Raw genomic sequence first — 25963 nt, 5'->3', positions numbered from 1 at the left:
TATATAATACCGAACATTCTTCTGCAGTGGTACCTTAAAGAAAAGCCCACCCTGTTCATCTCAAAGAATATCCTTAATCGAATTCTCCTGCGTTAAGTTCTACAACTTCTTGTCCTTCAAGCTGCTTTGCTAGAACAGAAGATACAACAAGATCCCTGAGGCTGTAACCTGGAGTCTATTGCAGAATGGAATTTATCACGAAGGCCTCTGCAATTGATAATTGACCAGTACTAATGAGTGAAAGACTTCCCGTCTTCAGGATCTAGGAAGCAGGAGATCCAAGCAGGAAATGAAGGAAAAATGGCAAAAACAAAAGAGGGAAGCCAACAGCCATATTAAACTAACATTGCCCACACGCTGATTGTACTGACTTGGTAAAGAGGTCCAGTGGTCTATGTCGGTCCGACGTGTGTACGTGGCGTCGCTGGCTTCCGTACAGAGGGAGTGCACGTGCCTGGAGAGGACGCCACTGCGCGCCACCTCTACCAGCATGTCCATGTCGTAGCGCTCTTTCTCCTTCTCGATTTCCGGCGTCCTCAGGGTGCCGGGGTTTTTCTGGAAACAAAACAAAAATCAACATTTACAAAGTATTTCTCTTTCATGAAGAAATGTATCGCAACCCTTAACACCTTTTAAGACAAACGGCTAAAGTGCCCAGCCAAGGAAGTGGTAAGACAAGCGAAGACATACGTATACTTCACAGAGAAAAAGACATTGATCCAAATATCAGCTGTTAGTTAATTAAATTAAAATCATAGCATAGTTACAATCGCGAGTATCCTAGGTCATGGCATAGATCAAAATAGGGTTCGCCACTGCAAGAGACTATAGAATATGTATTACTATCGAAAATAAATAAATAGAGAGGTAAATATTCGGGAAGAAAGCTCGTAGAATGTATTAAGCATGTACTTTATGCAGATGGGAAATGCCTTTATGAGCCGGAAAATTGAGGAAAGAAAAGATGATACGTGGCTCGTAGCGGCCACTTTTCGCAGCATCTTTAATATTTTAACCATTCTCTTAGCAGGTAAGAATTTTTCTTTATATTAACATTGGAATAGAAAATTCCGGATCGATATAGCATATCGATTAAAGGCATTAGACCCTTGCTACATGTTACTACGTGTAAAATAAATCACGTCATGTACATACCAGAGGAAAAACTACACCATGTTTGCCACTTTAGAGCAGGACTAGGGTGGGCCAGATGTCTTGTCGTTTCGATGAGCCCAGGAGCTTTCCGCATTTTAAATTTTTTGTCCTAGATTTGTTCTGTTTGTATAAAAGTTCTGGATTGCGTTTTTTCTACGTAATTGTTCTTATCAAAAACTCTAGATCTGTTATCATTTTATTTGGAACATTTTCCCCAGAATTCGGTGAGTGGGGATGGTTACGTTTCCCTCTAAACTGCTACATCAATATGAGGCTCTACCACTTAGATAATATCCTATTATTAAACAGGATTAAATGGGTTGGTTGCTGAATCTCCGAGTTTGTAGGATATTCCCTGAAGTCCCACTTTACAGGATAGCTTTTACCTGGAATTTCTGGGTAACAAAGTACCAAAGAAAAGTCCCTTTGATCCAATAAGCGAGCTTGAGGAAATCTGCTCCAGTCTTTTCGAAGAACTCCAGGCAAATTAAAGGGACTGTTAGGAACTTCGCACTGCTTTATCTTCTGCTCGGAGAATACAGACAATCATTTAGTATTATAGGCTGTAAATTACACTGATCCTTCACAAGGAACCCTAACACTATCCTATTCCTGGCTCAAAAATGCTCTTTGATCGAATCTTTCCCGATACATTTCTGGACTCTTTCTTGAGTTAGTGGCACATATTTCGGTGGGGCCCCCTGAGAATCTTGATCTTCAGCAAGACATTTTCGAAGAAAACTTCCGCTGCGTCTCTCTGGAAATGGTTTGGGGGGGGGTCAAACCGGATGATCAAAATTCCACAACAGGAAATACCACTTTTTTTGTTTTTGAGAAAGACTCCTACGATTTTTCCAAAACTTGATCTATAAATTACCACCTACAAATAGTGTTTGTAACTGATCTAAAACATAATTCTAAATCTTTTTTAGGGCAGTTCTGAGAAGTCCTTTTAATATAAAAGAAAATTGGGGATATTCAAACCTGTAAAAGTTTCAAAACAGCAATAACCAAACCAACTTACGTCTGTCGATCTCGAGAGCACAGTGTATAAGAGTCTATAATAATAACAGACAGTTTTAGTTCCAAGTTTCCTAAATAACCTGCTGACATGCAGCATAATAAAACCATTTCGTCGCCTTCCCATTGTTGCTCTCGATTACCATTGTTTGGTTTTTCTGTTCCAAAAATGAAATTATATTTTACTTTTTTTTTTTTTTTTAGAATTGAATGAATAGAATAAATCAGTGTATGAGCAGTGAATCCCTTTCTACGTATCGAGTCTTTGGTTCCGGTCAAGAAGTATCATTCCCAGGATGATTTTGGACTTCTTCTGTGAAGTGGAAGTATTGACTGGCGGAAGCTAATCAGTACTGCGGCGGCCATAGCTATTGACTCCCTGAGATAATGAGCCACCATATATTCAGCTGATTATACTCCCTCACATTCCCCTAAGCTGTGTACTGATCCCTATAATGAGTCGTCAACTCAGTCTAATCACTGTACTGAAGCATTTCCCAAATATCCCTAAATATAACGTTTACTCATTTTTATTTATTTATTTTTTTAAAATTTATTTGTTATTCACAATCTACAAAAAGAATAAAATGTAATTAGTGAATATGATACAAGAAAGTCTTTATGACAGGATCAGCTTGATGAGAGAAGCTGCCCACCGGCAACACTCTCGCTGGAGTTTCTTGCACTACTGAAGCTGGTCACGAGGCCATCAGCGTTTCAATCGTCGTGGAGGACGTTCTGGAATCGTTTTGGAGGCAAGAGGATTTGTACAGTATGGAAAAGAGTCAAAGAATTTTCTATATTTAGATTTAGATTTTCGTCAGTTACGTGTGAGATTTTGAGATAGTTATGGAGGGTGGAGTTAGAGACATAAAATGGCGGAGAATTCGTAATCTGACGGATTAATTTTTGGATTGGAAGGACTGGATCTTTTGTAAATTGGAAAGTTTGGTTGAAACTCACGGTTCAAGCCCGTAAGTCCAGATCGGTTTAAGTACGCTGTAGTAATATTAGTCGTTTATGTTCCAGTGGTAGTTTTGATTGTCTGCCAATTAGTCGTAACAGTAATTTGTTTCGTCGGTTGAGTTCCAATCTTTTCAGTTTAGTGTGCGGATTCCACGTTGAATCTTTTGTCGATGTACAATCCCAAGGTAGCGAACTAAATTAGCAGAAGGAAGAGGAATTGAGTTAAAACTTATAGGGGTAATTATTTATTTTTTTCCAACTTGTTTGACAGCTACGTCACTTCCTCTAATTGGGACTTCAAAATTTCGGACCTAGTTGAACTGGACAGTAGTTCACTACTCTTTGTGAATTCCTTTGCCACTTACACAGAAGATGGAACCGCTTATACCAAAAGCTAATTACTGGTCACGGCTCTCACAGTACTCCAAGGGAATCAATATTCCCAGAGGAACAGTTTCGAATCAAAGCGATTGGTTAGGGCGCACGGAAGTTGTCCAAGTTCAAATAATGAAATCTTCAAATCAGAATATTGTATTCACTTAGACATAAAGCTGCAGCAAGCTGTTCCGCAAGGAAGCATCTTAAGATCCTATCTTATGAGGGGGCTGAGAAAATTGCACTTTTAGTTGTGAGAAATATGTAGTTTAGAAAAATTTAATTTAGTTGAAAATAAAATAAGGAGGGGACGTGCACAATAAACTACTAGTAACGGAAGACTGGAGAGAATACTTGTGTGACGTCATAGAGGAGCGTAGAGACGACAGTATCCCCCACCCCAGGCGAGTTTAGTATTATCCAATAAAATTTAATAATCTTGTTCATTGCAGAGCTGTATAGTGCGTGGTGGGGGTAGCCTGGGGCAGGAAGTGGGAATATTAGAGACCAGCAAGTGGGGTGCAGGCAGAATATTTCAAATAAATTCAATATTAAGGTTATGTTATGGGGCGCCAGAATACTCTGTAGTGAGGGGGCGGAGGCGAAGACCAAGGGGGTTGCCTGGAGGGGGAACGGCTAAGCCGACCAAAGCTCTAGGAGTGGCGCTCACAAAGAACTTTACATTCTGATCGGGTGCCCTAAGGGCTGGTAGAACGCTGCATCCTTCCATATCTAGCTGGCAGGCTAGAGGAAAATATCTTTGCAGATCAGTAGGATAGGTAACCAAGCATCGTCTTGGGGAAATTTGGAAATTCCACACATTTCCCAAAACAGAGCCTGAAATGTATTTATCCAGGACTAGAACACGCCCCACACAGATGAAACTAACGTTTTTGATTCACCAGGATCCACTAAAAATGCCGGGAAACTGACCGGAAACCAGCTATATAACTCACACCTTCTCCTACATTCAACTTTCTAGTTACCCCTTCACGTGATTTAACTGATTTAAGACTTTTTTTTTTTACTAGAATGGGCAGATGGGACTTCAAACTATTAAAGACTCATTAAAATCCACTCGAACTTTTTGTAAATAATTCTCCAAAAAAGTGACCATTACAATTCTCAGCCGCCATTTAAGACCCACAAAGTAAGATTTGGGGCCAAAATCGACCCACAGGAAGTGCCATTTGACTTTAATTTTTCGATTTTTTCAGTTAAGTGAAATTTTCTCGGAAATGCTCCAACCTTTTTTCCTTAAGAAACTTGTTATTCACATTGTAAAATTTATAATCGATATATGTATAACATATATATTGAAGCGAGACTTGAAAAGCTAATATGCTTTGTGGTACTGGGTTCGATTCCCGGTCTTAGGCCTTGGATTTTATTTAATGGTAAATAGGCGCCACGGTTGGAGGCAGTAAAGTATGTTTGCTAGTCGCCTCCGTCCACGACACCTAATTGGTAGTTGGACATTAAGCACCGCTTGAAAGAATATACGATTCCATTATAATGAAGCATTCGTCCAAGAAAATTCTTTTAGGGTACTTTTCAGTCAAATGTGGTTGTAGAAAATGTTTTTTTTTGAGGTTTCAGTAATTTTCTTGACCATCTCAAAAGGTTTTCCATTTTTCCACTAAAGTTTTCCAATTTCCCTGTTACAGATCAATTTTGTTCGTATTCAAAATGTCAATTAAACTTTTCAATAGTGTTTTAGTGCTGAAGGTTTAGGCAGAAGATATTCTCCACTTTGAGAATGGCCTGTTTCCATCTGATGAATCCCAATGACTCTTAACTAAAGCGCCGAAAGGTGGGATGAGAAAAAACGGGGAGATTCGATTGTAGTTCTCAGTTAGAGAAACCACCAAACGTTACTGTGGTCGGCAAAAGTAATGGAATAAAAGTTGCAGTGTAGTTACCGGACAGAGAGCATGGTTTGATGGTAGATAACTCGTGAGTTCTGAGAACTTTGTAAAGGGTAAAGTTTGTGGTAACCCAAAGAGAGAGGGAGAGAGAGAGGACGGGAGGGGGAGGAGTTATGGTGGAGGTCATATGTTTTGTTTGAAAACAGGATGTAAAATGATCATCTGTAAGAAGATTGATGGGTATGGGTTTGGTAAGGGTTTGAGGGACATCATTGTTCAAACCCTTTTATGTTTACCTAAGAACACATTCTAGTCAAAGAGAGTAGTTGGAGGACCAATAAAGGGCTCTCTGAAGACGACAAATGACCCTTGTGTTCCGTACCGCGCACACTCACAGCGACTACAGGTAGGCTTGTGGCAAAGATGCGGGCTACTTGCAGCATCCATTATCCCCCCAACAGTGTAGTGCAGTAGTTGAAGGTTTGAATGACGAGGGTCTTCCTACAGATCAGCGAGCTAAGGCTGGCTCGGTTCTGGTGAAGGGCGTCCAGTACTACCCCAGCAGCATTTATCTTCCTCTAGAGGAGAGACCATGGACCATGGAGTAATCAGCATTGCTCGCGGTACCCTTACCTCACACTTAACGATCATTTAAAAGCTCACTTAACCTCCCCTCCACACACATCCAACCAAATTATCTATCACTACTACCAACCCTCGTGGCGTTATTTAACTAAATTATCGTGCAAAATTAGCACCCATTTAATGCAATTAACCTAAGCCAAAAGCTAGTAGGTACTACACCATCAATTAGTTTGCATATTAGTGGTATCCACTAACATGGCCGCTCTCTAATGTTACGTCACAAGGTGTATTGTTTATTAACTCTGGCGACAACAGAGCCCATCAGTCTGAATAATTATCTTTTAATCAGCAGCGCGTAGTAAGGTTGTCTCATTTGGGTAGACTGTAGCCGAGGCGATTCTTCAATTTTATGTCATTAAAACTTGTGGACTAACTCTCTTCGATTATTGGACTCATCTAAATCGCGACCATAGAACAAAAGTCATTAGAAGATCTCTGTAAAGGAACTCCCTGCAAAAGTCAAATACAAGTTTTTTATCAACTCCCTGGCAGAAATAATTACGAAACTGTTTTTGGAATTGTCGTACATCTCTCCGGGAAAGTTACCAAAAGTGGTCCTAACTGTGTTCTTTACAGGAAGTGAACAACAGTAGGGTTACTATATGTATGGCTAAAAGTGGCTTAGATTGTTTAATTAAGTCCGGATATAATCTCCGGTAATTATATATATATTCAAATTTGGAATAAAAAAATGTGTAACACGACGAAAAAAGGGAAAAGGGCGGGAATTGCCAGCAGGAGGTGGAGGAGCAACGCGATTGAAGGGACAGTAATTACCGGGAACAGAGTAATTACCCGCCCTTAGGGTGCAGCGCTATTCCCAGGGAATTATCTTCTTTTTTTGTTCATACAAACTTAACCCTGGATCACAGCTGGATCCTCTATACCTAACTCTACATACCTTGGGATTGTTTCCCTTTGCAGAAAGGGAATAGCTGGCCCTTAATAGTCCTCTGACCTTCTTCCTGCGCTGAGACTGAGCTCAAGTTATCTAATCTTTAGATAGATCGCAGAGGACCCAAATTTGGCTATTCTCTCTAGAATCCTCACTAGGAAGTAACAATCTTTGAGTATACTTTAAGGTGACCTAGCTTTAGACAAGAAAGAGGAATTGAATTCTAAAAAAAAATTCCTCTTTGGTCGTCGGGTATAACTAGGATTTTCCTATTGCTTGACTTAAAGGAAATGGGAGCACATTTTCTTGTTCCATTCTTCTAGTCACTTCACCTCATACGGTGGATTTCCTCAACAGATTTTATATAAAGAGACGATCATGAATCACGATGTAGAAGTAATTATTGTTGTCAACGTTATAAATACTAGAAGCGGCTCATGGAGTCTAAGGAGATTAAGGGCGTCGGGTAGTTTGCTGAGAGGAAGCGAAGTATTCAAGGAAGTAGAAGCCGAGTCTATTTCTGCTGATGCCTTCTTTAATAAAGGAAGCCGTTGGAATGTTAGTTATGGCGGGAGAAGTGTGTGTGCGTGTGTAAATCACCCTTACGTCAGCCGCTTCCACAAAGAATGGAGTGCGGAAACGCCGTGTTACCGTGAGGCGGGAGAGAGAGGTATTTATTAAGATGAAACTGAATGTCATGGCCTCGCACAGCCTCACCCAAGGAGTCCTCCAACACTACCTTGCCGCTGTTCCCTTAGAAACTGTTAACTTGTGTTTAAATATGCTGACATCTTGGTTATAAAGTACGGAGCGGTCGGTAAGATATCCAGCAATGTAGTGGTAATGTTAACCTGAAGATCCAGGTCTTAGAAATATCAGAAAAACAGCCAAAGGCACTTTTCGGCAAGGTTATATTCAAGGAATTCATTATCTTTGCCCAAATCTATACCAACAAAAGCTGACAAATTTTCCTTGTTGGTGTTCCTCTCGTACTACAAGCAACTCTTCCGAACAGGCAACCGGGACGACGATATTGCCCGTCTAATTCAGCTAGTCGTCGGTAATCTTGAACAAGCCCTGTTACCACATATCACTCAACCAATTGCTCGACTGCAAATTGCTTATATATACGTATTTCCGATGGAAATATTGAACTGAGTACGAAAATAATAACAAAAAATCTGGTTTCGACAAGTTACTCTTTACAATGGCTTTTTCAAATTAGAAATTTTTACTAAAATAAGCAGGTACCTTCGACCTATTCACTCCAAAAACTCTTTTTAGGAAAGGGAGCCGTCCAAAAAACCTTCCTGGACAGGATGTACAGACTGGATTTTGGAAATAACTAATCTTAAATAAAAGTAATTAAAGAATAAAAAATATTTATTTAAAAATATAATGTTTATTATTATTTATTGTATTTTAACAAGATTATTAGTCTGGCAAAAACTATTATTTGTCCGACTAGAAGAATTACTTTGGTGAGGCGCTCTAAGTTCCTGGGTGAAGTATTAGTTTGTCTTAAGGGAGGCGGCAGAGGTCGAACTTAGGGTGTCTGCGGTCACTCTGTGAATACAGGTCAGTGTGCGGTAGACCGCACACTAGATAAATCTTCCTCAGTATTCACAGCCCTACGGCACATAACGATTTTCTGACTTGAGAGTCTACTGTGACACTCACTTGAGTTTCTCTTACTAGCTTGAGTTTCTCTTACTAGCTTGAGTTTCTCTTACTCACTTGAGTTTCTCTTACTCACTTGAGTTTCTCTTACTCACTTGAGTTTCTCTTACTCACTTGAGTTTCTCTTACTAGCTTGAGTTTCTCTTACTAGCTTGAGTTTCTCTTACTCACTTGAGTTTCCCTTACTCACTTGAGTTTCCCTTACTAACTTGAGTTTCTCTTACCTCAATAAGATACTCATATCTGCAACTCTAATTGACAAAGTTTCTATTGCAGTGGTTAGACTACTTCAGTTTAGTGAGCAGGGTTTCTTTTTCTATCCGTTCCCTGCAAACAGTTAATAAACAAAAAGTACATCCGTTCATACCCAGTGAAGTAAAAGATAACTTAACATAAGCGGAAGTGACGACATAAACCTTGCGAACAAAAAAAAAAGAAGCAGATCAACAGAAAGACTACACGTAGAGAGCCAAAACTATGGAGACCAACTATTTTGCTTCTTTAGCTTAAGAAATTCTTCAAAAGATAAAATTCAAACTGAACGGATTAGCTCCCCTCTCACCAAACTTGGAGACCTCGTAAACCCTCAGATTCTTGTTTGCAAACAGAACTGGTCTTTTGGACAGAAAGAAGATCTCGGATTTCCTGCTTGTTTTCCAATTTCAGGCCAATAGTTGCCATTATGACCAAATTGGTGGTCCATTTGGGGGCATCACTTATTAGGGGATGGAAAACATAGTTTCATCGTCAAGTATAACTAATTGGAAGCACCTACCTGTCTAAGTTTAGACATAGCATCTGAGGAGATGAACTCGTCCTTGTTTACGTGACACACGAAGCACATCACCTGGTACTGGCTCTGTCCTCGTTCTTCTTCGCCCAGTACCAAAGCTTTCAGCACCTGCACTTCCTGTAACATACATCGAATTCAACATCAATTCTATAGATTAACAACTGAATGACTGATGAACAAAATCAGTTCGACTCTATCGACTAAATCATTGTATTGAGAATATACGTTGCTCTACTACATGTTTACCATACTCTTACCACAAACGGCAGTTCCGGTTAGACAGATTTCTCTGAGCACGCTGCAATTGGAAAGAGAAGGCTTTACGCTGAACAGCTGTCGGATAGTTAGGATTTGGTGCATGCATAGTTCTTCTGTAGCCCAGCATCAGTCTCGTTATTTAATAGCCACACTTCGTACTTGTATGCTAGATCTGTAGCTTTAAGGGGTGGGTCCTGTTGGAGGGACCAGGATGAACAGGAGAATGTTCTGTTGTGTTCCAATGAGCAGGAACGTTTCTAAGAACCTTTATACCAAACAAACTTGAAATAGAGTGAACCAAAGAGTTAGACCAAACTACATGGAACGTCAACGTAACGCAAAGCGAACGGAAATCAATGGCCACAATCCATTCGTCAACTTTGAGGTCAGCAAGTGTAGAGCTCAACACTAAATTGACCTCTGATTATGGATGAAAATCGGAAACCAGTCAGGGATACCAATAAAAATGCGTGCTGCGACCGGATAACATCCAGTACTGCCAACATAATCACATTTTCATCAAGTGTAAACTTATTTGGAATTCAATGTCTCACTTTACGGAAAACTAGCGTTTATAAATTATAACTTTTTACAAGTAGCAAAGAAAAAAAAGTTATACATTTTGGAACATGTTCCAGGCTGTTGGTTGCAGAAGCTTGGGAAGAAAACTCCCTAGAGTTTTGGTAAATGACAGAAATAGTTTATGACTGGATGGGGGCAAGTTCCCGCAACTTAAGCACGCTCATTATTTTTAATAAAATAAATCTAGAATTTTCCAACCGTAAAACTTTTGATTTAACTTTTATAATTATCTAATAAAAGTGGCAAAAGTGAACGCAAACAGATTCTCTCTGTGTTTTTTGGACCCCCCTGCTCACCCCAAAAAAAGGAGAAGTTTTGGAAGTCCTTGCTTATTTCCAGTTTCTCCCGATTCCCTCCCTGGATGCATTTTCACCATGTGGAAAAGTTGTTATTTCTGGAAATTATGTGCTACACTGAGAGAGGGTTTTCACTCCTCCCTCAGTTTGGAGTGTTTTTTTCTTTATTTATTCCTGTGGCTTGGTGGGTCCCGAGGGAGCGACTGGGGTCCACTACAACACTTACAAAATGCCCTCCAGGGAGACCTCTTGATTGATTCACTTTAGTTCGCTCTCACCCGTTTATCTTCTTTCTTTCTCCTTGTAAGCTTTTATATAAATTAAAAGAAATACAAAACACACAACACATAGTGTGTGGGGTAACCAGGGATTCCAGAATGTATGTAAGTAATTGAATGGGGAAAATAGAATTCCCTCAGGTTACCCAAACAGGCGTGGTAACTTAGTGCGCTTAGTAGAGGGGAGAAATGCTCATGGTAACCTCTTCCTAAAGTAACTGAGAAATTCAGTGATTTTCCTGGAACAAGAGATGAATTGCCCATCACTTCCTGTCACAAGCCGGAAGTGCGGCCTTAATGCAAACAATTGAAACTAAGAGCGACTAAATAAAAACCTTTTCCGAAATAAATTGAACTTTTTTCATTCCCTAATTCCTAGGAAGTGATTGTGTAGGTTTTCATCTGTAGTTTTCCCCAAATGTAATTTTCAGTCAGCCTGAAAACGCTGAAAGCCCAAATTTGCTATTTTGACTCGGTGCCTACACGGTTCCCCCCCAACAAGCACTTGGGCGGAAAACAGGCCACCGGATGTGCCTCTTGGGCGCTTTCTTCAACGATTTCCTTTAAACTTGGTATGCTTCCTGCTTAAAGTTCCCAAGGGAAATGCTGGCCTAAGACTATTCCGGCGGAACTCAAGGGCATGTGAGCGAGTATTGTGAACACATATAATACACCTTGATGTGATACGAGAAACCTGTGAATTTCCGCTTAGACAGGAAATAGGAAATAATCTGGACGACTGCAGCCACCCTCTCATGAGAAACAAGAGAAAGTGAAAAAATAGAACCAAAGAAATAACCAACCAACCAAAGGAGGTAAAAACTGTAATTAAGAAAAGTTTGGATCGAGCAGAGCGGGGGGGAGACACTGCGTTAATGTAACGACTGCACCGTATCCCTGTGACCAGCTGGGGGCAATTCGGCCTCCATTAGGGGGGTTCCCTTCGTTAAAAAGTTGCCATTCTGTTTTTTCCTACTCCTCTTCGAACAGTTTTCTTTCTTGGTTTTTCACTGTTTTTATGCATAATTTTCCTCTAAAGACTCATTTGTAAGCAGGTGATGAAACCCAGTGGAGACACCAAGACGCCCCCTAGACTTCCTGCTGGTAACTAAGGTAACGACATCTTCCCTATGTACGCTGACATTTTATTTCCGCTAGCGTGTTATTAAAAATAAAAGAAATAATTATTTCTAAAAGAACAGAATTTAATTCAATATCTTCAAATTTTACCAAACAAATAAATTGTACAAAGAAAGAACATCATTTTTTTACAAATTACAATAAACTTTTACGTCTTTTAAAGATAAATATTGGCGATTGTGACGAAAATACGGAAATGCACGTTTAAAATTGCCGGATGGTCGTACTTGGGAAGCAGTCATGAGATTTGACTGTATTAAAGCAATCAAAATCAGCCAACCGGAAACAAGGAACTTCCGCGTGGGAGTCTACAGTCCAATGATCTCAGGATATTTCTTCCCTGAGCGGAGTTACTCAGTGAGAGATTGAAGGTAAAAATAAAGATTAACTTTAAAATGTCTTTCCGGTGAACGCTACTAAGTTCATGTCGTTAGTTTTGGAATAATATTATGTTGTTAAGAAGATCTCAGGGCGCCACGGTAGCCGAGCGGTTAAGATACTAGACCCGCAAAGCTAAGATGTATTGTTGGTTAGCAGGTTCGATTCTCGGGGTCCTAGGCTTTGGATTTTATTTAATAGTTAATATGAGGAATTTACAAGTAAAGTACGTTTGCTACTCGCCTTTGTACACTACACCTAATTTGTAGTTGGATGTTAAGCCCCGCCTGAAAAAATAGGCGATTACTTTACTTTACTTTAAGATCTAAAGTTCCACTTCCACTACAGTAAGTATACAACTAGAGATGGTCAGTCGCCGAGGCTATTCGACAAATGCTGTATTTGGGAAGGACGCGCTTACTCTGCCGAGGGCAGCCTGAAAGAGGTTGGTTTGGTACACAGAGGGCAGTAATCTGTAAATCAATACCTCTCCACTCTATGTAGAGATCATGTACTGTTTCTAATTGGCTAAAGAAGGCCTCATTCGCTGCGTTAAGCTGTAGAAGAATCAAGATCATTAAGGCTGTATTGTACGAGCAACTCCCGCTGTTTAGGGAATCCAATTGAAGAGAAATGAGGACATCCTGCAACAATGTTCTAGAAAATACGACTAATTAACCATTCAGGATTTCCATTGAGATTCTTCCACTTCCGAGCTACATCTAGTCTGTAGCAAAAAAAACAGCATCTCGTACTTTTAAGAAATCTCCAGTTTAGATCTCCCAAATCTTTGGACCATCATCGTAAACAATCGGACGGGGGATGTGGAGGTGTGACAAATTCTGCGACAAAATTTTGACTTATTGATTGGTGGGGAATAACTACTAGCACGAGCTAAAGCAACAGTCCACACCAATATGGCACCCTTCCGGGCCGGAAGTGCGACTGCGTAAAACGATTAATATTTATCGAGTTCCTGTTTATGACTGTCGCCAAAGCGATTTCATGGAACTTGGACTTAACTCAGGCTTCAGAGAACTTATGGTGGGTTTGTTACGTCAAGCACTTCCTGTGACGTTTCATTTTAAAATATAAAATAAAAGACTTGCCTTTTCGTGTTCAGATCTGACGTTTCAAGAAAATTGTAATTACGTAAGTAGTGGAAAGCGGAAGTTATTAAAGTGTTCACATAAAATATTTTGATTTTTTTTGTTTTTTGTTCAAAAAGAGAATAGAGCCGCATTGTCTGAGAAGACGTCACAGTGAACTCTTCAGGAGTTCCGGTTATCCCTGTCCACCCCTCCTGCGGTTATTCTCCCACCACTCTCTCCCAGCCCTTAATTATTTCTCAATCCACTTCTTTTTTAATTCGTTCTTTATTTCTTTTTTACCTTTTGAAAGAATTGCTCACGCTGACATTTTTTTTTTGAGTTCTTTTTGCTCGCCTCATTCCTGCTGAATGGCCGCCTCAATAAAAAGCAAAGCCCTTGAATAATTACGTCAGAGAAATAAACAGAGATTAATTCATTTCTTTATATAAACGATTTCATTTATTTCTAAGATTAAAATGTATTACTGTATAAAAAAGAGAAAACATACTTAACGCTCAAAGGAGAATTATCGCGACACCCCCTCCTTATCTTTTAGAAAATAAATTTACCTGAAGTAAATAAACGTTTTAAATAAAGTGAAAGATTTGCGGGCGCTAGGTGTGCCCATTGAATAGAAAATCAATTCCAAGAATTGATTGAATGAGGGACTTGTAAGAAAACTCTTAAAAAATGACGTAATGAAAATTTTCTTGAAACTATAGCTAATGGAAACTAAAAGTTTCCCGGGTAAAAAGGGCGGAATTCCGATCAGAATAATTTTCTTAAAATTGGGAAATTTTAATTCCAAATTAAAATAATGCAGAAAATGCCCAGAATGAGACTCAAGATCAGCTGTGGTACACGCTCGTCCACTTTGGTCTGATATTGCCAAAGAGAAAAACATCAGACATCAATCAATCGATTGGGCTAAATTTCCGAGATTAGAATCAATACCGGAAATAGCAAATAGACCATTTAAACCATTCATGAGTTCGTTGGATTATAGATTAGATTAGAGATCAGATTAGACTAGGGTGGCCTCAAGGCCTACGCCACTGCGACCCCTTTTGATCTATTGTGACTCCCCTCACTTTAAAGCTCACCCTCAAGACCTGTCCTTTTAATCAGACTATTAATTCTTGAGAGCGACTCTTGGGTAAAGCTCCACAGGCCTTGGTTTATCACTCCCCGAGAAGTAACATCCTTAGCCCAGACAAGCCCCTCACACTGACACTAACACGTGCAGTGCCGTTTCCTCCTCCTCGTCCAGACAGAACCTACAAAGGCTAATCTGCCAGGCCTATGCGATGCATGGGTTTTCTGAGTCTGCAGTGGCCAGTTAATAGTCCTACAATCATCCTTATAGCCCCACGGCTCTCTATACGGATATACATCTATACATCTATACGGATTATAGATGCAAAGTGCTGGTAATATAATTCAGGAAGTTGTTGTGTCTTTTGCGCGCATCTCCCAGACTTCTAAATGCTTTTGTACTTTGTAGTTTTCATAAGAAACCTTTACCTCTAATAACCGACCTTTCCTGTAGAGTTGAAGGTAAATATTGTAATCGTTCATAACTACTCTGGAAGAGATTAGCTATGCGGTTAGCGTATTGGATTCCCACGTGGAGGTTCCTGGTTCGAATCCAGAGCTGCTGACCCTTAGATTTTTTCTTACCTAGGAGCTTCTTACAGCTCACTGTCCGGTGATGCGACAGTGTTGTCTGTAACGAGAGAACACTGTGCGGAGGCAGGCAGTGCACTGAAAAAAACTCCGGGCGCCAATAACCTTAGATGTTGATGCGCCTTAAATCATTTAAAAAAAAATAAAAATAAATCTACTCTGATTGGATATTATCCAGCATTGAACTACAAATTACCACTTCAACTAAATGTTTATCCAAAAAATGTTTGGAAAATCAGTTTCGATTAAAAGACAGTCCAATATTAACATCACAATCATGGTGGACTTACTTCTCCTGACCCACACTTAAGAAGATTTCCGTTTTTCCTTCATTTTTCCCTACAAATCTACTTAATTTTTCCCCCCTTTAGAATTAATAAGATAAATTAATAAATACGATTACATTTTATTAGATTCTTTCTTATAAAATTGCCAATTCTCATAATTCATCAAATACCTACGGGGGTAAAATTAGTACTAAAATTCTAAACTATATTTTTCTATGAAATAATTAGTGTTGAATAATTAACCAATCGCAATCATGCAGAATCAGAGGTAGAAATATGGGCGGTTATAATTGGCCAATCAGAAGCTGAAAACTTTCATGAAGGCCACGCCCACAGTCAAGCCCTCTCCTTTCCTACCAATGCAATGCTGTTTGCAATGGCTGCTAATTGAAATGTACCGTCTTTTGTTGACCAAAAAAAAAGAAGTTTTTATCCATAAATTTGTCGGAAAATTTTCAGTTCAATGGCCCTAAGTGATAACTTCAGATACAGGAAAATGCACGTTGATAACTCAAAATAACTCAAATAACTCAAAGCACGTTGACCACGTTTTTCTAGAGAACAAATATGGGAAGTTCTGTATATTTGTGAAGAGGTACTTTTTGGTCATTGTGGGCGGTGGCTTTTTCCAGATGAAAGTTATTTTTCTCCTTCTTTTTAGTAAGTTCTCAAGATTTTTTTATTCTCCATTTGGACCAATACAGTTGCGAATTATCCGCAAACTATGGAATTACCCCTTGCAGTGTAAACAATAAAAAGAATACCATTTAAATTAGAGAGTATTGGTGCCAGTAAAATGCTATATAAATAGTAATTTCATAGTAGTAGGTAGTTATATTTACTTCCAAATAAAAGTATTCAACAACAAAAAACACAGTACTGTACCGCATGAACAATATCGGATTTCCGGTATATACAAACACGATTAGTGGGAAATTTACAGTTTGCCATTTATAGTTTGTCTAAGGCCGAGGTCGCCAAAGTGACCTCCAGGGGTCTATTTAAAAAAAAAGGGATCGATCTGAGCCAGGGAAGACCCCTGGATCTAAGGGAAGAATCGACCAAAGAGCTTCAGCACTTCAGACATTATGCTAAAGGAATAAGGAGATGTTATAAAATTGAATGAAATACGACCTCATTTGGCTAACTTTGTGATTTGGTAAAATTACAGGGAAAGCCGGCCTACTTTTCTCTTTGTATTCATCGCAGTCGGTGAAAATTAACTTCGCCAAACTGGTGCGGATGTTCTTGAAAAGTGGGCCAAGGTAAAGTTTAATGGTTTATTAATTTAACTGCAATGGATTGCGCATGCGCGACACTACCATTTTTAGCTTATACAATATAGTTATGAGTAAAATATTAGTCATTATGATGAATTTAGCTTCAGTGAAGTTTTAGAGATTTTGTGGAGGGAAAGTTCCGTTTTCGAGGGAAAAGTAATGGAATATGGCGGGGAAATTAAAGAGACAGAGCGGAAGTGAAGTCACTCATAGCTGGCAGGAAGGAAGGGGAAAGTTGTTTGCGTAGACATTATTCAAGTATTGGAGGAGGCTGCGTGAGTGGGGACACACTCCGAACTGACAGGCGCACACATCCTCTCTTAGGGCAACTCTAACTAATCCTAAAATCCCAATTTCACCTCCCCGCCCACTGCGTCATCACCCCGTCCCGCTAGCAGTGTGTGCGTCACATATAAACTCTATCAATCGGAAGTACCAAGTTTGTAAAGCCCAGGGAACTGAGACAGACAGACAGAGATTGGAGACACACAAAGCGAGAAACTCCTAGATTGGATATGCTACTCATTTCTCTCATGGATCAAGCTCCTGGGAAACAGTTCTCTCCCCCCACCCACCGTCAGATGGACGGATTTTACACACACACACACACACACACACACACACACAAACGTTCTCAGTAAAGTTGGAAGAGAGAAACTAGCTAGACGAGCACTGAAGAGGCCAAGTAAAATGGGATGACAGACATTGAATGAGTTCAAATAGAGGACGACATCCTGGGATGACTGCTTATAGGGGTAGAATGGGCAGACATGTTGAGACCAGATACACCAGACAACAACATAAACACAACAGCTATTATTAGATACGTGCGTGCACAATCTGCATGTAAAACTGAGCTCCTAATAACCATGCGCACATTCTGCAGGAGTCATGTTGCATTAACACATAATCTGAATTATGCCTCAAACCCTAATTTAAATCTAATTTCATGGTCTATGAACCTAAGAACAATTACCATTATTTAAAAATAAAGAGGATACAAAAGTCTGGACTATTAAACTAAACTATCCTGAAGAAAGAGATAGGAGGAAGATAGGAATGTAATCTAAGATTCCTGGAACTGTTCGGTCTCAGGCATTCATCCCTGTTCTAAACCACTATTCGCCGGGAGCTTTAAATCAGATATTTCCTGTGTAAACTAGAAATCAGATAGTTTGAAACTCTACCAAAAAGAACGTATTTATGTCGGGATTCTAGGATAGCTGCTACGTCACACTTCCTTCTAAGGCACCATTTTGCATAATTTTGAAGTCAAGAAAATTATAATTGAAATTGTAACTGGTGAGAGAATCTAAAAAAGGTAAATCGCAGTAAGATAAAAGTCTTGTGAGTGTTGGCATCAACATCTATTTCCGTAAAAGTTCCGGAAAGAAGCGGAAGTACGAGAAAAAAAATAGCGATAAGTAATTCTAGCGTTTACTCATTGCTAGCAGCAGAAATGTAAATAATTTTCAGAAAGTATGATTTACAGGCACTCGGCCAGCACACAGCCAGTAAAGTGCCAGAGAGCTGTCAATAGTGTCGATATAATCGAATTATGGGGCCACCCCCCAATCATGTCAATTTAGCTTGTCCCAGCGTACGACAGACAATTTATGCTGTATTTAAATATGTAGACGTAGTAGCTGTCTTTAGTCGATTAATCGATTAGTTCACGAGGAAACGACTTTTCCAGATTTCATTGCGTTTACTTTTCCGCCAAGAATAAATATTAGTGACGTGGAGTGGTTTTCTATTATACGTTTTCACGGGAAAAGTAAGTTTTGAGAGCCAATGGGCTCGAAGAAAAAGTGGTTTTAGTTGAATGAGTTTGTTCAAAAGTGGAACAGATATTTCAAATTTGTTCCGGTTCATTTTCGACCTTTCCGGAAGTGCCGCCTTACTGAATGGGCTTTTCTCTTTTTTGAGATTTTTTCACGAAAATTAGCGGCTCTTACGATATGTTTTAGCGTACGCTTATTGAAGATAAATAATAATAATAATAATAATTGCATTCATTCATTTAAGTAGTAATCAATAAATATTTAAAAACACGACAGTGTTCGTCTGCAGAGTTGTTTTAACAAAAAGAATACTCTGATAAAACTTTTAAAAAATAAGAAATAAATATTAACCTTTTATTGTAGTACATATTTTAAAAGAAATTAATGAACAAAATAAATTATAGTCTACATACATACGTACGCACAATAGAAGACAACAAAACGAACAAAAGACGAACAGATAACTTCTAACAATACAATACAAAACAAAAACATAACTATTAGGTATTATAAAACAATAAAATGCCCCTTCTAACTATTTATTAAAGATAAACACTAAACCTAACCTAAAATTAACTAAACATTAAAAATTAAATTTCTCAAATAATATTTTCTTATAATTTAAGACATTTTCAGGTAAAAATAAATAAATTCTGCCAATTCCCTATTGAAGATCATATTTATCGCTACATTAATTCTCTTTTACCTTTATTCCCTCTAGGATCAGAGCAGTTCAACGGGAGGTCTTCCCTGTGACGTAAAGTGACATTCAGTACTACATATGTACGGTGCTACTAACTGTACAATGATGGCATTAAATTGTTTTTTTTTAAAAATATTTTTAAGAATTCGTCCAAGAGAACCGCCGTGAAGTAATTCTGAACAACCGAACGTTCAACAAAAATTTCAAAGTTTGGAGGAAGTGCGTCAGTTTAAAGTTGTAATGGCTGCAATAAAAGGAAATCATGAAGGTGAGCAAACCAAATTAGTTTACTTGCAACCGCAAATAAACTAAAAGCATTTCCAGTTCCGACTGTAATGGCTAGCAGTGAGCAAGATTGGTTCTCTCTCAGACGACACGAAGCTGATGGAGGAGTTTTTTTTAGATGTTATAAATAAATGTCTTAGAGAAATGACTAGTGCCACATCTCTTGCCTCCCACGTTCCAGGGCGGAACGGGGTCATTTTATACCACCCATAACATATATATATCAGGGTAAGCCTATTTTCCTCTAGACATTTCAGCAGCACCTTTAACATTCTTTTACAGCTCTGCATCCCCTACCCTACCATCAGCTGCACGTCCTTGGTCCTTGCGTCGGACCAGAACAGAGTATGTTCCGTTTTCTTATCGCTACATTTATCTGACAGTTACTCCTTCTTGGAGACTCGCCATGGCTCACTACCACCTCCTCTCCGCTATCTCCAGTCGCCAACAGTTCCTACTCCTCCCCACTTCTTGGTCCTCCACCCCCAAAATCGCCGCCACCTTCCACGACACTGATAAATTTTTCTCAATTAAAAAAAAAAAAACGAACTTGGCAACTTCCTTATTAACTCCTACATCCTGCATCCCCCTCCCAAAAAAAAACATTTCCGCTGGGATAAACTCAACAAAATACCCTCATTCTTCTCCTACAAGTTTAATTTTTCTAATTTCCAGCTTAAATCTAATTAAGATTAGACAGTACAAAAAAAAGAAAGAAATTCGCAGACTCACAAAAATCTTTTCACTAGATAAAATTTTAAAACCATGAATGCTTTCCTGACTCTGAAAGGCCTGCAACCTCTGATGAGAATCATTCTTAACTATAAGAAGATAAGTTCTCGTCCTGGAGGTCCAACTGATCCCACGTGTCCAATAAAGCCCCCCCCCCCCCAAAATGCATTTACTTTTTTCCTCTATACGTCCAATTTACTTTGTCCACATTCTTTCTAATTGATAGATGATTCCATCCCAGTATTTGATCCAGAAAGCTATAACCTAAAATCACCTCTACTCGTTTTTCAGCTATAAATCCCTGGTATTCGCAACTCTTTTTTCTTTTATGAAAATAGATGCTTTCAGGACGATCCTCTCGTTCCAAAATGCTTTTAATTAAAATCAGCCACTTCGAAAGCAAAATCTTTATAAATAACACTACAAACCTATCCTAACTATTGTAGGTAAATTTAAATGTGTTTGGTATACGAGTGGCAACACTGTTGAGGGTGAGTGTGAGAGGGGATGATAGTTTGGGGTGGTAAGAGTTTAGGTAGCAAGTGACGCTCTTTATGTTAGGTTATGTTGCTTTTATGTTAGCGTTATGTATTATGTATTAAGTGAATAAACTAAACTTATGTTAAATTGGTGTTTAATTCAACCCTTAAGTATTCAACGTATAATTTTTTGTTTTTAATTCTCATTTTTACACTACCAAAATATAAAGTCCAAGTCTGAAGAAAACCTTCAGGTTTAAAACAAGTAAAGTTTTGTATTTTACAATTATAATTACTAGTTCATTATTTTTGGTGACTGATTCATAGTAAAAAAAAAAAGTAAGAATAAAGTAATCGCCTATTTTTTCAGGCGGGGCTTAACGTCCAACTACCATTTACTAGGTGTCGTGGACGGAGGCGACTAGCAAACGTACTTTACTGTAAATTCCTTTTATTAACCATTAAATAAAATCCAAGGCCTAAGACCGGGAATCGATCCCAGTACCACAATACATCTTAACAATGCGGGTCTAGTCTATAGACTATAGGTTATAACCGCTCGGCTACCGTGGGCGCCTAGACTGATTCATAGTTTCAAATAGGATGAAACAAATAACTGCCAGTTTCAGTCATTATATATTTTTATTATGCCGGAGCTTTCGACCTAGGGACTAGGTCATCTTCAGGGCTAATTGACATCGTAATATTTTGCTACATCATTAAAGAAGGCTGGTGTGTCTTCAGTCTTATCTGTTCATGGACTGATATGTGCTCGGCACAATAAAATAGTACAAAATATGACTCTGAAATTGGCAGCTAATTTTTCATCATATTGAATTATAATTTCTCGTATCAAATTCCCGAAGTTGCTGCGTCACAAGTCTATAAATTCAAAAATACCTTTCACAAAGTAAGCCCAAGTGTAATTTCTAACATTTTTGAAAGTTATCCCTTCTTAAGAAATGAAGAAATTGGGGCCCCTCTAAACCCCCTAAATTTTTTTTTATTTCCGCCCGCGAAATATGTCTATTTATTCATTTAAAATCAAGAATGAGCAATTTTTGGTATTCGTCGCTCAGAATTAGTACTGAAAAGATCCGACTTCACATGAATCTTGTAAACAATGAATAAGATGATTTCGGTTCTGTTTTATACAGGGCATATCTAGACCCAAGAGGGCAGGATCTGTTGAACTTGACTCACAGTGCAGTCAAAGAGATTATGAATGTAGTTTCGACCTTATAGTCGACTATTTCACGGAACTATACAAACCTCTTATAAAACCCAAAAATAACCAACATATTTTCTCTCTTTACCCCTACCCACCAGAGGCGCTGCCGGCTGGTTAAGGAAAAGTAAACAACTGGCCGAGTAAACATGGGCCAAAACCCTTTTTATCTCTTCGGCGGATTTACTGGCAGATAGAGCGGCCGGGCCGTGTCTACACCAGGACGTTAAGGTAAACACTCCAAAAAAATATGACCTCACAGGAGGAACAAATTTTCAAGAACCGTCACATGAAGATGTACGTTCACTGCATGATGCTTGTTATCTTTATCCCCAGAGGAGATGTAAGGAATCGTGCACCACAGGAAATAACCCTCTCGCTTAACATCTATTCCTTTTGCTTGCTGTTATTGCTACTAAGTAGGGGGAGGGTATTTTAATCGTGCAGATTTTCACCGGAAATAGGGGCCTCAATCTCTCTCTCTGTTGTGCGCATGCGGAAGTGGGACTGAAAGAGTTCCGCCGCAACTAGAAAAGACCAAAAATCGCAAAATTGCACATCATTGTGCAAAGGATGCCACAATCAGGTTTTAGCGGAAATGGATCTACCGGAAGTGCCGCTTTACGACATTTAAAAGCTGCTCCGGTGATTTTCTTTCAACTCGGTGTACCTCTTTTATTTGAAAAAAATCTTCCCTAGAACATTCAATTAAGGGCACTTCTCTAAAGTTCCATTACTGTTTATTGTACTGTAAACTTACTCACCGGAAGTGCCATTTTTGCCTAAAATAGATTTTTTCCCCCCAGCAGTTATAATCTTGGGAACCGTTTTCGATTGAACGGAAGTGAGACTAATTTACGAAAGTTTATGATCTTCGGGGCCGATGGTGATGTCAATACTATGAGTTTCAATTTCCGAGTTACACTCAACACACACACAAACCCATTTGTTCGAAACCACCTTTACGAACTAGTAGGACCAAAAGTGCTGGTACTTCCGGTGAGTATCAGCATGATTACGGTACTTTCCTTACAGGGGGGGGGGATTGAAAATGTAAATACTATATGACTTCGAGGGGCTCAAGAATCTAGTTCTCGCAGTAAGTCTCCTTTACCCGTGGTACCATGTTGCCGTAGAATATAACTACAATACCGCAGACATACGTATTTACAAAAAAAACTACTAGACAGATATACTGCCCGCCATGTTTTTTTTTTTTACAACACAATAAGTAATACGTATATGTGTGTGATGATATGAGAGAGGTTATTCATATGCAAATTAACTGAAATACATCATGTGTAGACTATGTGTGGTTGAGTGTGTGTTTTGAAGAAGATTTATGAAATTAAATTACGATCACAGGACAGCCACTCTTCTGGTGTGCGGACGTTGCGACTACGACTACATAGACCAGGACAATATGAAGATTATTAACATGGCGAGTCTATCTCATAGTCGGGCATGAGCATAACACCTAATAAACAGCTGTAATAAAACGTTAGTACAACCGGAAATAACATGGAGGAAATACAGTCTGACATCTCGCTCTAGTTTAGCGTAGTACATGAACACAATCCTGGAAATATCGAAACAGGAAATTAAATTTAAAAAACAAACAAAAAACTGTGTGAACATTACTGTTTTGGACGCCATGTTGGATTTCTTGTTCTAACTGACAGATTTCCGGTTTGAGAACTTTGTAAACCATATTGGTGATGACCAGTATACGGGATCTTGGCTCGTGTTCGACTTTCATAGTCGATGGTGATGTCACCGATCGTTAGCTAGACCATGTCCTTGGGACAAAAAAAAAAGCGACTCCAGACTTAATCGATCTTGCTGTAGATTACATGCTGGGGACTCATAGACAACAATCATCTGGATTAACAATCCAAAATCCTCCCAAGTATAGGTCGATGCTCCCTCATTTCTACGACTCTAACATCACAATCCTTTGAAGATTCCTTTAGGTCCACGACTTAACAAAATACCGATTCAACAGATTCCATAATGGACTCTTCTTTCACCATCTCCATTCCTCTCCATCTTCACTTCCAGGAAATCCGGCTGAATTGTGGATGGACCGAGATCTTTCTAGCAACTTAGGGCAGGATAACTTCCTTCCCCGTTTGCTTCTATTTTAAAACTCTCCTCTCATTAAATATATATATACATATATATATTGTATATATATATACAATATATACATATACGTATACTTATAGTATATACATTTTCCTCTACTTCAGATAGAGTTCCCAATATTGGGCAATCGAACTCCTTAGTAGGAGCTGACGTCAAAAAATCGAGCGTTACTAGATTTTGTGCTCAAAATTCAACTAAAGTCCGTTTTATAAATTATTTATTTACAATTTAATAATTTGGGTAGGAAATGTATTTTTATTCATTTTGGTTGCACTCAATTAACTCTAATAGAAGAAGGAATCGCAATCATGTGGAGTTTCAGTCAGACTGAATCGTTTTTTTGGCAGCAAAGGGTTTAATAGATGTGTCTATGAGAGATTGTCTGTGTGTCTATGAGAGATTGTCTGTGGGTCTATGAGGGGTTGTCTGTGTGTCTATGAAAGATTGTCTGTGTCTATGAGAGATTGTCTGAGTGAGGGGAAGAGAGGGGGTGAGCACACCCCCAAAATGATCAATCACTGGAAGTTCAACACAAGACACAATGAGACTCGACATCAAGCTTCCTGGAAATCCCACTAAATTGCTAATTCATACTAATGTCAAGGATATACAAATGATCAAAATGGCAAATTAGGTAGCAATCAGCTGACAATGAAAAGGAGAAAAATAAATCAGTATAAATCAGTAATCAGCAATTCGTGACTCTGCGCAGCCCCAGGAAACATCAAGGAGAGTACTACAGCAGTTCTGCTACAATATAAAAACCGCAAAAGTGAACAACACGGTGATTCAAGTCTCTGTTTTTCGACTACTAAATGAAAATGACGTCACACTCCAATGTTCAGCTTGTACGGTGAATATTCAAACTTGGTCTTTAATGAATTTAAATCAGCATTGGTTGGTTAATAATATACAAAGCAGCCAACTCTAAAAGGACTGAAGTGTATTTACCCAAGACAAAACTAACACAGCATCTATCTTCTAATGGAAGATTTCATCAACTGATGGCTGGTTTCCGGTAGTGTAAAATCTTATCCAATGGAAATTCTCTAAATTAAAGGCATTGCAGTAATTTCTCATTACCAATTTCATTTCTCGTATCTTGCAGTTGGAAGTTTGACTAGAATTGTCTTATGTTTTGTTTTGCGGTTTGTCCAATAATGGCACTGATATTTACTTAATCCTCCGGAAGTGTCATTTAAATGTAATCAATGGTCTCAGAACCAGAGTATAATAATTATAAGAATTCCGGAAGTAAATCCTAATTTTTTTTTATAAAAAAAAAGAAATAGATGAGCGAAAACACTACTTTATAGAATAAATTTTTGAAGTTTTTAGTGATTTAACACACAAAATAGTTATGAGGAAATTCCTCTACGTCATTTATGGTGGTGAGCTGAAGTTGTGCAAGCGTTAAGCGTCACGATATTCTGAGTAATCAGCTGGTCTCAAAACTCAAAAAAAAATTTGAAAAATATGCACAATTACAGTTCCAATTCCAATAACTTGCAGACGCCATATTGAAGGGAAATACGTAACGAAGAAGTGGAGGAATGAGCAACAGGAAGTTATTACGGCTCATGAATACCAGATTTAGTGGGCACCCAGGCCTGGTATTCAGCGCAGGTGATGCGGATAGATAGATACAGCCAGATCGTAATCCAATACAACAGCCTGATGGGTTATTGGATATCCCAATGAGGTTATACAACCTCTGAACTGACAGATTTTATTTTTAGATATAAATACCGGTCGGCCAGAGAGATATCTACGTTCGACAATCGGAACGCAGTCCAAAAGTCCGTTGGCATGGTAAAATCTCATTCTACAAATAAATTCCAGTTGTTTGGAGGCGGCAATGTTGGCATGCCCCGCCAAAATATGGAATACTTTTTTTAGTGAAAATGGAAAAAAAATAAATAACTCTGAAC

The 25963-nt window shown here is 38.8% G+C and overlaps 1 protein-coding gene across 1 annotated transcript in view; it reads right to left on the bottom strand.

Moving 5' to 3' along the window:
• oaf (BRICHOS-like domain-containing protein out at first) overlaps window positions 1-25963 on the bottom strand; it is a 139881-nt gene that overhangs the window by 33949 nt on the left and 79969 nt on the right. Inside the window, exons 3-4 of the mRNA XM_074134737.1 lie at window positions 9380-9514; window positions 372-555 (exon numbers count right to left, since the gene is read on the bottom strand). Of these exons, the coding sequence (XP_073990838.1) occupies window positions 372-555; window positions 9380-9514 (319 nt within the window). The remainder of the gene's footprint in view (window positions 1-371; window positions 556-9379; window positions 9515-25963) is intronic.

Source organism: Rhodnius prolixus, unplaced genomic scaffold (genome assembly GCF_049639745.1).
Source record: "Rhodnius prolixus isolate KJV_2025 unplaced genomic scaffold, Rpr scaffold_22, whole genome shotgun sequence".
Classification (NCBI taxonomy): Eukaryota; Metazoa; Arthropoda; class Insecta; order Hemiptera; family Reduviidae; genus Rhodnius; species Rhodnius prolixus.
Note: the sequence above shows the minus strand (reverse complement) of the source record. Positions and strands in the feature narration are given on the sequence as shown.